Source organism: Microcaecilia unicolor, chromosome 5, assembly GCF_901765095.1.
Source record: "Microcaecilia unicolor chromosome 5, aMicUni1.1, whole genome shotgun sequence".
NCBI classification, from domain to species: Eukaryota; Metazoa; Chordata; class Amphibia; order Gymnophiona; family Siphonopidae; genus Microcaecilia; species Microcaecilia unicolor.
In genome coordinates, this window is record NC_044035.1 from 312,673,897 (window position 1) to 312,687,751 (window position 13,855).

The 13,855-nt window shown below is 38.9% G+C and overlaps 1 protein-coding gene across 1 annotated transcript in view; it reads left to right on the top strand.

Annotated features, from left to right (window-relative positions):
- Positions 1–13,855, top strand: part of VPS35 (VPS35 retromer complex component) — a 131,323-nt gene that overhangs the window by 88,147 nt on the left and 29,321 nt on the right. The window contains exons 11-13 of the mRNA XM_030204390.1: positions 4,556–4,763; positions 6,670–6,825; positions 11,445–11,567. Of these exons, the coding sequence (XP_030060250.1) occupies positions 4,556–4,763; positions 6,670–6,825; positions 11,445–11,567 (487 nt within the window). The remainder of the gene's footprint in view (positions 1–4,555; positions 4,764–6,669; positions 6,826–11,444; positions 11,568–13,855) is intronic.

The window sequence follows — 13,855 nt, forward strand, 5'->3', positions numbered from 1 at the left end:
ATGGCCACTGCTGCTTGATACCTCACCTTTATACAATGATTTGATGCAGTAAAATATTTTTTTAAAAAGGGACCGATGAAGATATTGAATGAGCCACATGTCTTGCTGTTTAAGACTTGCCTGAAATAAGCTACCTCCGATGGTCCTAAATTATTTAGCCCAAGATTGAAAATATATTTTGGATTTATAAACTGATCACATTTTAAGTTGTTTATGAGATTTTGAAATTGCTTTACTTTCCTATTGATTTGTCCTGATTTCATGCAACAAAATAACTTGTCCGTTTATTAGATTCACCTTTATCAGTGACAGCCTTCAAGGAACAGCTCATGCAGAAATTTGAGGAACAGTTGGAGTGCTTCTTCGTTCAATGTGATGCTGCAGCTTTGACATCAGTGTCAAGAGAAGGGGTGATCTTAGCTGATACTTGAGACCCATGTCCTCCCTGAAATAGCTGCCTTTGACAGTAAGGCCCAAATGGGTCTCTGAGTTGAGGCTGGTTGCACTGGTGTCCATTTCCAGTGCAATGGGTGGGTCCTTCTTAGCATTTTGACTTGAAATTATTGAGGGAAGGAAGTTGAGTGAGGTGTCACTGTCAACAACCAAAGGGCTAGGCAAATGTCATGGCCATGCCCAAAGCTGAAGCAAATTTGTCTTCCAAAAATAAATACATTTGGGTCTGAAATTTTTCATTTGCTCTTTTGTCCTTCCAGCTCATTTAGAGCAGGTTCCTTATCGAACTTTGATTCTAGAATCCTTCATGTTGAAATACTGTGCTTGTAGTCCTTTTCTCATCTAGCACAGCCATTTGAATGTCACTCCTCAGCAACAACTATGGACAGTGATTTACACTAGAATGCAGTGCATTTGTGCCCTGAATCTGGCCAAGTAATTGCTGTTGAGACAAGACTGAACTTCTCAGCAATTTAGCCCCAGACAGCCTGAGTAGTCAAAATTATATTAGGGTAGTAATCTGTTATTGGATTTCTCGATACCCTCTTGTCTTCCTAGGAGTTGCTTCTTACTATATTCTCTGTTTCACATTGTTTCTGATGTGAAAATAAACCAAGTGAGAACGTGGTCCAGTAGAACTATATTAAACATAATTCCTCTAGTTCTACGGACCTAGTAGAGCTGATATGGATGTTGCATTCACTTGATATCCTATTAAAGTATATTAGATAGTCTTAAAATAGCAGCACTGGTAATTATTTTATTGGATTTATTAACATTTTTTTAATATATCACCAGCCAGTTTGTTGTCATTTCCAAACCAAAATATACAATAAGCAGCAACCAAATCTAAAATACAAATAAAAGGGAAAGTCTGAGGGGGAGATAGGGGATGGGATTTCATATACTACCTTTCTTTGATTACAATCAAAGCAGTTTGAATATTATATAGAGGTACTTAATTTGTACCTAGAGTAATGGAGGGTTGAGTGACTTACCCAGAGTCACAAGGAGCTGCTGTGGGAACTGGACCTGGTTCCCCTGGTTCTCAGCCTGCTGCAGTAACCATTAGGCCACTCCTCCACTCCAGAAAGAAGAAAGGGATGGGATTTGATATAAAAGTTTCTTCAGTTAATGGTTAAAAAAAAGTTAGTTCTTTTCATGCTGATTTAATTCCAGACGAGAAGTGTTTCAAGTGTTTGAAAGCCAGTCCAACCTAACCACTCCAACTATTATAAATTACATTAAATTGCTGCTGCCATTTTGATTCACACTGTATAGTTGCTTTGCACATCAGTGTAATTTCCAAGTATGTTGTTATTAACTTTCCTTTAAATGAGTTTGAAATGCCATCAATTTAAATTCAAAATCTATTTCAATGAATATATTTTAATTTCAAACATACTGTATTGAGGATTCATTTTAGGATGAGCTTTTTGAAGGCTTGCTGTAGTATGTGGAATGTAAGAAAAATGAATTAAAAAATAGTTTATTAAATAAGTCTGAGAATACAGCAAATGCATATCCTAACACATCTACTGATAAGCTTCTCAATCACAATTAGCAAGAAAAATGTGGGTGTGTAGAATCAACATACCTATAAAACAATAAACAACCTAAACCTCATCCCCTTCTCTTAGAGCCCCATATCCCTCACTCCCCTAGGATAGAAGAATCTTAAAAAGCCACAGTACCTTATTTTTTAAATTCCAAAGTAGTATATAGGTATAAGACATATATTAAAACAGCAAAGAATAGGAATGAGGTCAAAAGAACAAACAATAGACCAGCTAACCAGGCAAACATATTATTATGAAGAAACTAGCTAGTACTGCTGCCTTAAGAAGATAACAATTCAGTGTACGCAAGTCTGAATTTTGTTGAATTTGGACATGTGCAAAAATTATGCACAGAAGTAAATCTTAATTGGCCAGAGTCCAAATGCTTTTGCAATCTGAGAAAACCTGCTGCTGCTGGAATACCTCTGAATGTTTAGATATTTCTTCAGATACTGAAGTTTTGTGAAATTAATGTTGGCTAAATTCCTGTTACCTTTACAGTTTATGGTAATATAATGCATAACTTAATCATATATTGTACATTTAGAGAGTAATTCTCTACAGGTTTCCCAAAGTTAGATGCCAGTACGCTTCACGCATAGCTTGAATTCTGTATCAGCAATTATGCGCAGAATTGCTGTTATAGAATACTAAAATAAGTCTAAGCGCCTAATTTTAGGTGCAAGCATTTACTGTATCGCTCAAGGGTGTCCAACCTCGGCCCCTGATAGGTCGGGTTTTCAGGATTTCCTAATGAATATGCATGAGATCTAATTGCACACAATGGGGGCAGTGTATGCAGATCGATCTCATGCGTATTCATTGGGGAAATCCTGATGTAAGAAATAATATATATCTATTCTCCACCAATTACCTATAAGGTAATATAATAAGCATAAGAATATATAAGAAAAGGGGAATTGAATATTATATTTGTTAAATTACATTGACCTGCACTGCAAGGTTTAAGGACATGTGCTCAGAACATAAAGACCATGTCTTTAACTTTAAAAGGTTTATTTACAATACAGGTAATGTAATAATGTTACAAGAGAGAGAGAGAGGCAGTTTTTAAGAATCTTATCACAAGTGGAAATGTGCTTTTCAAGATATCAAGTCTGAATTATAAGTTATGCTGGATATGGTAACTCACTTTGATAGAGTCTGCTGATAGCTGTTTGGAGTAATGAAGGAGATCCTTGCTGGAACAGAAGTCTTTTGTTGCACAGTGTAGTTGTTGTTGGAGAATTCTTATCAGGGTGTGTGTGAAGTCCAGCAGAGAGACAGGAGGCAGGTCCAAAGAGAGAGACCAGTGTCCAGAGGAGGAAGAGCGAGCACCCAGCAGAGATAATTCCAACCCCTTTTGTAGTAAACTGGTCTCATCTATTTTTAGTAACTGGTCTCATCTGTTTGTAGTCATCTATTTTTAGTAACGGGTCACGTTTAATGACATCATCTGGACATCTGGTGGTCCATTGTCTGAGAGTGATTGAGCTTAGATGGGCTTAGCCTTTGTCTGAGAATAGGTGGAGGTGTAGTCTTTTGTTAGGTGTAGTAGATGTGTTGATGGGTTTAGGTATACACCCAGCTAGATTTTGTTATCAGTAGTCCAGGTGGAAGGGGGATGTGAAATGAAAACCAGACCAGTTTATCAGATTCTGTCCCAATAAGTCTTTAAAGCTGTATTTTTATATTGGTATCTGATCCAGCAAAATCAATAACTCATATCATGCTACACTAAAAACCCAACTGGATTGTGGCCCTCGAGGACTGAGATTGGACAACTCTGCTCTAGCTCAATGCCTGGTGTAAATGCCTACTACCAACTGCTGTCAGGCACTGTAATACATAAATGCTGTGCACGCCTCTGACTCACCTGTTCCCCTCTCTAATCCACACCACACTCTGTTGCACACTATGGATTTTGAATGCTCAATTTCTTGAATCCCAACTAAAGACAATTATGTGCGTAACTGTTAATTAGTGCCAGCTACCACCAATTATAGCCAGTAATTGGTGGTTAATTCCAATTAGCAGCTACTTAAGTTATGCATGGAACAGACACTATTCTATAACTTACAAACATGACTCTGCATGCTAAGCCTAAAGTCGTGTGTTCAGGCGTATAGAATTAGGGGCTTAATGCTTAGATTTTTCTTAACCATCAAATAAGAGGTATGCATTCATTTCTCTTTTTTTTTTTTTTTTTTTTTTGAAGAATTTGTTTTAAATGCTGATGAACTGACAGAGTAAATTTATACTGTTTTGTTTGTTTTGTTATACTTACTGATTTTTATCCTCTCATGACTTGAGATAAAGAGGATGACTAAAAACCTGATTGATTGGCGCTGAACACTAACAGCATTGTTTGAGCAGTAGGAAGAAATAAGCCACATAGAGATTTTGTAGGAAAATAGAAAGCAATTTCCACTATTCACAGCAGGTTTTAGTAGAATTTCTACGTAAAAAAGTAGTAAGAAAACAATGAATGGTTGATCTTTAGTACCACTGTTCATTCCAGTCCTGTTTTTTTTTTCTTTCAGTATTGCTACAAGCAGCTCTGTCTCAAAGGAACTAACAAGACTCTTAAAGATCCCTGTTGATACTTACAACAACATCTTGACCGTTTTGAAGCTTAAACATTTCCATCCCCTCTTCGAGTATTTTGACTACGAGTCTAGGAAGAGCATGAGTTGTTATGTGCTTAGCAGTGCACTGGACCACAACACTGAGATTGTATCTCAGGAACAGGTAAAGATTAAGACAGAGTTTCTCTAAAAATCAGATAAAAAAGACACATAAATTGCATCTGTATACAGCTGGTAGCCAGTACAATGTAGAATCAGTCGAATTGAACATTTTAACATGTCCAGAATCTTCCCCTTCTAAAAAAGAGGCATTAATTAGGTTGCTCAATAATCTTTATCCTACCAATCCTTACTGAAGTACAATTCAACAAACATATAAGATGATGACATATTGGAAACCAACTTAAAGTATTCTCAAAATTCTACATCTCAGAGTGACACAAAAGGAAATCTTCAAAGAAACAACCATATAAAAAAAGTCACACAAAACAGGTATATCAACAGTTCGCATTATGGGAAGAGAATGAAGAAAAGAAAAAAAACCCCCCAAACAACCAAAGAAGTAAGGAAGAAAGAAATCAAGAGCACAGACTCTAAAGCATCCATTTACATCCCTCACGGTTCAATTTTATTTGATGTACCACCAATCTAAAAAGATATTTAAGTGGTTTACAGGTAAAAACGTAAATGAAGTGTAAGAGAAAGGGAAGAAAAATTATGTAACAGCTTGATTAAAAAATAAAGTATGTGATCACAGAATACCCAGCATGTTTCAGCTTAACCCCTGCCTCTACATTAGGGGTTCTTAACCCAGTCCTCAGGACATACCCTACCTCCATCATATACAAATCTGTCACATGCATATTCATTATCGGTATCCTGAAAACGTGACTGGCTAGGTGTTTCCGGGGAACTAGGTTTAGAATCCCTGATATTACACTTTTTACTTTACATTTTTATTATGTTGTATATAAGGAAACAACTCCACGAACCTTTAATCCCCTAGAGTACAAATAAAAAATGTGTGTATCACAAAACATCTGGATGGTTTTACATTAAAATATTCTTGTTATACACATATTCACAGAAATCCAATCAGAAACATGATGAAATAAAATCACGTAAATAGACAAAATTATATATTAACTACAGCAGACCACTGTTAGTGTTTGATCAAGTGACTTGCCCAGAGTCACAAGGAGCTGCCTATGCCTGAAGTGGGAATCGAACTCAGTTCCTCAGTTCCCCAGGACCAAAGTCCACCACCCTAACCACTAGGCCACTCCTCCACTCCACATATTAGGAGCATAGAAAGGCCCTAGATCTAGTTGTGATATTGTTTCTACTTTTCTTTGAAAGATGGAATTACCCCAATGTATCCTAAGAAAGATTGCAAGGCATGGTTCAGCACATACACTTCAGTCGTGAGGCACCACTAGAAATCTGAAAATTAGATGTTTTGTGTTTAATCATAAGGAATGATTACTTGCAAAACTAAATTACAGGAAGCAAATCAAGTTTTTAAAATAGCATTTTATTATAGCTATCACAAAAGATGGCTCTGGCATATATAGTATTGCCTATTGTGGTACATTTGTTCTATTTAAAGATAAGTTATTAGATAGAAACATGACTGCATATAAAGGCCACATGGCCCATCCAGTTTTCCCATCCTTTGTAACCCCTAATTCTTCCTGTTCCTAAGCGATCCCACATGCTTATTGAAATCACATTTTTCTTTTTGGAGGCTGGCAGGATTTTTTTTTTTTGCTGCTTCTGGCAGCTGTCAAATATGGAGACAGGGCTCTGCTGGGGTGTGTTGAGTCAGTTGGAATTGAACATTGAATTTAGCTGACAATGGGGCTCATTTTCAAAGCACTTAGCCTCCCAAAGTTCCATAGAAACCTATGGAACTTAGCCTCCCAAAGTGCTTTGAAAATATGCCTCAATATGTCACAGTACAACGTGCACCTTTGCAGTTGTTGAAGCAGCTGTGTTACCATCTCAGTACAAATGCCTAATTGCAGTAGTAATTCTGACCTTATGGCTTCATGTTGCATTTTGAACAGGTTGATGCCGTTATGAACTTGGTGTCGACGTTGATTCAAGACCAGCCTGACCAGCCTGCTGAAGATCCTGATCCTGAGGACGTTGCTGATGAGCAGAGCCTTGTGGGAAGATTTATTCACCTTTTGCGATCAGATGATCCTGACCAACAGTATTTGGTATAATTTCTTCACATTTATCTTTCTAATTAAACTTTGATTTGCAGGAGGATCATGGAGGACATGTCATTGTATTTTCCTCTGTGTGAAATTTTCTCTGATCTGAAGTGCCTTCCCGTGTGGGTATTTTTTCCTTACTCCTAATTTTATTCTGTTTCCCTTTTTATTTTTTGTAGTGTTTTTGGCTCTTAAATTTTCCATTTTCGTGAGTTGCTAGACATGTTTAAGCTGGAACACTGACCTCAGTTTGAACACTGCCCCTTTTTACTGTTCACAATTGAGGAGTTTAATTTGGCCATAATTCTTTTTCTCGACATCCAAGAAGATCCCCAGTGGCATCCGTGCTAGAGAGTTGCACGGGGACAGAAATCTAACCTGTCCCCATCTGTCACCGTGGGGAATATTTGAAGTCAATCAGATGTATTAAATAGAGTTAATTTTTTTTATTTATCATTTTATAATTACATTCACATTTATCACGTAAATGTAAGGAAAAACAGAAATTAATATAAGGAAAAAGAAAATACATTTTCTCACAACAATATATATAATTGTCCACAATTGGGGGATCCAAGATCAGGAAAACAATCTCAAAGAAAATAAGAAAAAACACCAAGTGGTTAATCTTACAAATTCATATTTTCTGAGGGAGGAAGGTTAATTGGTAATTGCAGCCGGTACAGTGGTAACTAAAGGAAGTTGCTGCAGAGGGTTCTTCATCTGTTCTTTTAACTCCAGAAACTCTTGTAATTTATTGGGTTCAACAAATAAGTAATAAGGAAATAAAACACAAAGGAATCGCTCTAGGAAGGTCCCACCTAGGGCAATGATTCTTGGCTTAAAAGCCAAGAGTTCACACCTCCTAGTCTGCGATTCCTTTGATATATCAGGAAATATATTTATCTTTGAACCCAAAAAACTATCAGCCATGTATCGGAAATACAATTTCAAAACATTGTTCCTATCTAAATCAAAGGCAAAAGTCACTAGTAATATAACTCTCTATATAGGGTATTTTAGGAAGATTTATCATTCTCAAGTTATTTTCCCTTAATTGGTTCTTCAGAAGTTCCACTTTTTTACAAGAAACATGACTGTCCTTCATTACCAGATTAACTGATTTTCATAGAGAAACCATTTCCGTAATCAAAGTCTCTATTTTTATATCTTGGACTTCCACTTTGTTAGATAAGTATTGATATAATCACATATTTATTCCTGAAAAATTTTTGACATCTGAAGAAGAGAATTATTCACACTCTACAGCACTTCCCATAGTGCGTCCATTATGACATTTTTTTGGCTTCACCAGGTCCAGTTTCTCCACAGAAACCGCTCCAGATATCTTTGGGGGGAAGAGCTCACTCTCTAATCCCCCAGTTGGTTTATTATCCGGAGTCAGTGCTGCGCCAGGACCTCCTCGGATCGCGTGAGAATCCTAACCCACTTCGGGCATTTCCACTGTCGACCTCCATAGCGAAGTGTTACTGTTTCCGGGTCTTGGAGAGGTCATGCCAACAGGGGGACTCAAAGTCACTCCCTCGCCACTGAGATTCGGCAATAAAGCCTTGCTGTTCCCCAAAGCAGGAACCGATATCCCCGACGTTATGACCCCGAATCTCTCCAAAGTAGACTGAGAAGTGGTGGGAACCCCAGGCTTTGCCTTTTTCTTCCCCATTCTCTGGGGAGCATGCCTACTTCTTCAGGTATTCTGGTGTAAAACGGGAACTCAACTAACGTACGTCCTCCCTCGACGCCATCTTGGATCCTCCAGTTTGGGACACTCTTTGTCTGGTTTCTCCTCAGAGGCCTGTCTGATATGGGTAACCCTTCAGCATAGCCCTCTAAGTCATTGAAACACGGAAGCCCCTCCACCACTTACAAGGTTGTGTCCATTCAGAGGGGCTATTAAATAGAGTTAAAGGTAGTATTTCTTGTATTCATTATATTGCAAACTTTGGTTTAGATCAGAATCTTAAAAAAAAAAATGTTTGAAATGGGTAGTGTACTACAATGCTGGATCGTTTCCCAGCTCTACCTTTCCTAAAGAACAAAATGTACTGTAAGAGATTCTACAAGCATTCTAATAAAGGTAACAGGTTATCACTATAGCAACTAAGGCATGTCAATACTAAAGAAAGTGATTAAAGTATTAGACTCGCAGGAAGATCTTCAGACTTGTTCAGTGCAAATTGCGGCTTCCTTTGCTCAGTTCTATGGTGAGATATACACTTCTTCCAATTAAACACAACAGAGCAGTGTATTGATGAGTGGCTGAGAAGCTTAGATATCCCACATCTAGATAACGTTGCCAAGGAACTGATTGACAGACTCTTCCTGATAGATCAGTGGTTCCCAAACCTGGTCCTGGAGGCACCCCAGCCAGTCAGGTTTTCAGGTTTGCATGCACTGCCTCCATTGCATTCAAATCTATCTCATGAGTATAACCTAACTGACCGGGGTACCTCCAGGCTCAGGTTTGGGAACCACTGCAATAGATGGAGTTCTCAGCAGTATCAGTTATGTAGAGTGATAAGGCTTTGGGACCAGATGGTCTCCCTGTAGAGCTAAATAAGTACATAAAGGAACAGATTGCTCTATTTCTCACAGAGGTATTTAATGAAATCACAGACTTTGGGAACACCACCACCATAATTTAAGAAGACCACTATTACTGTTATAGCTAAAGAAAGGAAAGATCCTAGAATATATGCAAATTATTGATCAGTTTCACTTTTAATTGTTGTTTGTAAGATTTTCACCAAAATCCCTGAGCTCATGACAGATCTCAGGGAAGATAAGTGAATGGATAGTTTACACTGATATGGATAGGTGTGAACTTGTATGAATATATTGTTTAAGCTTGCTTATGCAATTGATTATGCATGATTTGTACAACAAGTTTCTTATTTTTGACATTTGATTAAAACTGAGGTTGACTGAGTATTTTCTGAGCAATAATGCTGTTATATTTCCACAGTTAAGCCTATAATTTAAATTTTCTAATTGTGTGCTTATTAGATATTCCATCACTATTATGCTTGCATCATACTATATCTCTGTTATTTGAATTTCAGTGCTGTTAAATGTGTATATTGGGTGAATCTCTTCATGAAAGCGGTTAAATCCCAATAAATAAATAATTTGTATGACAGCTGTGTTGAACTACTGAGGTCTTTCTCCAATTCAGTAAATAGTGGGTTATGTTTGGAAGTGTATTTTTTTTTTTCTGTTGACTTTCTTTAATACTGTTTTTTGTATTTGTATTAGGACTGTATATATAGCATAATATCAGAGTTGGAGGTTTGGTGTACTGGTGTACTATCTCCACAGCCCTGGTTTTTACCCCACACAGCATCAGTAACCAAGGAGATGGAAGTGGCAGGCGGAGCTTGGTCTGACTCTCCTAAGCTTATAGTTGATTGATTTACTCCCTTTTATAGCTTTTAGTATTATATGTATGCACAATGCAGCAACAACCTTTCCAGTATTGTAAAAGCAGTTTTTTTTTTTTGCTTAGGCTTAACTAATTTCAGTGGTAAAAGAAAAGTACTGTTGTGCTTGCAGAGCAGAAGCTGGGACCTCTGGCAGACTCTTGTTTTGAGTGTGAGCACATGCTCTCGTGTTCTTTCTTCAATCCTGTTATTTGTAATCACACCAGCAATAAATGAATGCATTTTTAAAATATGAACCTTAAAAAGCAGTTTCTTCTCATGAGGGGAAAAAGACAATATGTTATGTTTCTATATCACCTTCTGGGGAAACAGTCATACCCAAGAGCTGTTTGACAGGCAGAAATATGCTGTGAAATAGCCTTTTATTGATTTATTTACTGCCTTTTTGAAGGAGTTCATTCAAGGGGATGTACAGTAAAAAGTCAAACTGAGGCAATAGAGAATGTATATTTTATATTCTGTGGTGCACTGTTACTCTTCTGATTTAAAAAATTGGGTTTAAAAATTGGATTGGAAAACTAAGTGTTAATGAAACAAGCAAAATGCAAAGAACTTGTTTGTGTTGTTCTATTCTTTTTGAGCGTGTTAAGGTGCAGTCAGTGACATTCATGCCCACTGTAAGTATTTACGGTGATTTTGAGCAGGTCTTCTCAGTGCTGGTCCTCAAGGGCTTTGATAACCTGATTTTCAGGATACCCACAGTGAGCATTCAGTATCTATATTTGCATATACTTGACTCCAGGGCCAGGTTACTTTGCATATTGTGGTTACTCTGAAAATCTGATCGGCATATGGTCCTTGAGGACACGAGTTGATAGCTCCATAACCTAGTGGGACTTATAGCTCATAGGAATGCTCAAACACTAGCTCTAGTCTTGTCCCTAGGACTCGTGAGAAATCAAGTTCACATGGTGAAGAGTATTCCTTACGCTGACCAATTGATGGATCTTCTTCTCATGAGGTCTTTGTGCATTCCTGATGTGTGAAGAATGCCCTAAGTCAGTCTTACTTGAATTCCCTGAAAAGAGAGAAAACATAAATGGAGGACGCAGACTTCATTGTTAATGTTGTCCTATGCATAACAATAAAATTGTTCTTCCTTTTGTGCTAGTTATGCTTCAAATTTCCAGTTAAACTTAATTTTCTTTCATCATTTAATTTTAGATTCTAAACACGGCTCGGAAACATTTTGGAGCAGGTGGAAACCAGCGGATTCGTTTCACATTACCTCCCTTAGTATTTGCGGCATATCAGCTTGCCTTCCGGTATAAGGAGAATTCTAAAGTGGTAGGTTGTAGCATAGCTTATGTGTAAGATGAGGAATTGCTTAATTTTACTGAGAATAAATCTACATACTTTTGTTAACAGACCTTTTTAACACCTTTTACTCTTCTCCTTTGAAACCTCAGCTGAAGTTCTGTATTGTGCCTTTCTTCCCTGCACCATTTCCCAAGGATAATGAATGCATAACTTGAAGTAGATTATTTTTTGGAGAAGGCTTGCAACATTTATTTACATTTACAAGACAATTATTTGCATTAAATCAATGACATGACATTTGTATATGAGAGAGATATCAAAAGTACAGTAGAAGTTCAGAAATCCGGATGCTGAGAATGTGGACCCCAAGGCCCCCCCCACCTCCTTCCATACCCTCACGATCTGGTACCTTCCCCCACTTTTGGACCTTCTCGCTGGCTCCCTCTCTAACCTCAAGTACTGAAGTCTTTGCAGGGTCAGTGGCAGCCTTACTCACTGGCTCCCTCCAGCATGCACTGGGCCTTTCTTCTCTGACCCTTATCGCCCCTTCCGAAGACAAGAAGTTGCATGAAAAGGAGCGGTGTGGGTCAGAGGGGAAAGACCTGGTTCATGCTGGAGGCAGCCAGTGAATGAGGCTGCCTCTGGTACTGTGATTTCAGGATTTGAGGTTAGAGAAGGGAGCAAGCTGGCAGGGCTGGGAGTAGGGGGAAAGACACAGGATCATGTGAGGAGGGAGGGAAGGAAGGTGGAGGCATAATCGTGTGTGTATGTGGGGGAGGGGGGGCGGTGCCGGGAGAGTGATGCAGAAGGGTTGCCTGAGAATCCAGAAAATTCAGAAATCCAGATTGACCTGATCCACTATCAGTTTTGATCACCTGCAGTAACATTGAAGTCAGCTTTTGCCTAGCTCCTTTATCCAGCCATCTTTGTCAGTGATCCGTATGTATGTCAAGTGTGGCTTGATTTGTTTTTGTGAATAAACAGGGTGTAGACAGGCTGACTTCTGAATAGGCAGCTGTTGAGGCGTGGCTGCTTTGCCACCAGAAGAACATGCCAGGCAATGACATGACCACACAGAAATGGCCATTGAACTTTGGCCAGCCAACACGTCATAATAGGGGGTCATAAGTACATAAGTACATAAGTAGTGCCATACTGGGAAAGACCAAAGGTCCATCTAGCCCAGCATCCTGTCACCGACAGTGGCCAATCCAGGTCAAGGGCACCTGGCACGCTCCCCAAACGTAAAAACATTCCAGACAAGTTGTACCTAAAAATGAGGAATTTTTCCAGTCCATTTAATAGCGGTCTATGGACTTGTCCTTTAGGAATCTATCTAACCCCTTTTTAAACTCCGTCAAGCTAACCGCCCGTACCACGTTCTCCGGCAATGAATTCCAGAGTCTAATTACACGTTGGGTGAAGAAAAATTTTCTCCGATTCGTTTTAAATTTACCACACTGTAGCTTCAACTCATGCCCTCTAGTCCTAGTATTTTTGGATAGCGTGAACAGTCGCTTCACATCCACCCGATCCATTCCACTCATTATTTTATACACTTCTATCATATCTCCCCTCAGCCGTCTCTTCTCCAAGCTGAAAAGCCCTAGCCTTCTCAGCCTCTCTTCATAGGAAAGTCGTCCCATCCCCACTATCATTTTCGTCGCCCTTCGCTGTACCTTTTCCAATTCTACTATATCTTTTTTGAGATACGGAGACCAGTACTGAACACAATACTCCAGGTGCGGTCGCACCATGGAGCGATACAACGGCATTATAACATCCGCACACCTGGACTCCATACCCTTCTTAATAACACCCAACATTCTATTCGCTTTCCTAGCCGCAGCAGCACACTGAGCAGAAGGTTTCAGCGTATCATCGACGACGACACCCAGATCCCTTTCTTGATCCGTAACTCCTAACGCGGAACCTTGCAAGACGTAGCTATAATTCGGGTTCCTCTTACCCACATGCATCACTTTGCACTTGTCAACATTGAACTTCATCTGCCACTTGCACGCCCATTCTCCCAGTCTCGCAAGGTCCTCCTGTAATCGTTCACATTCCTCCTGCGACTTGACGACCCTGAATAATTTTGTGTCATCGGCGAATTTAATTACCTCACTAGTTATTCCCATCTCTAGGTCATTTATAAATACATTAAAAAGCAACGGACCCAGCACAGACCCCTGCGGGACCCCACTAACTACCCTCCTCCACTGAGAATACTGGCCACGCAATCCTACTCTCTGCTTCCTATCTTTCAACCAGTTCTTAATCCATAATAATACCCTACCTCCGATTCCATGACT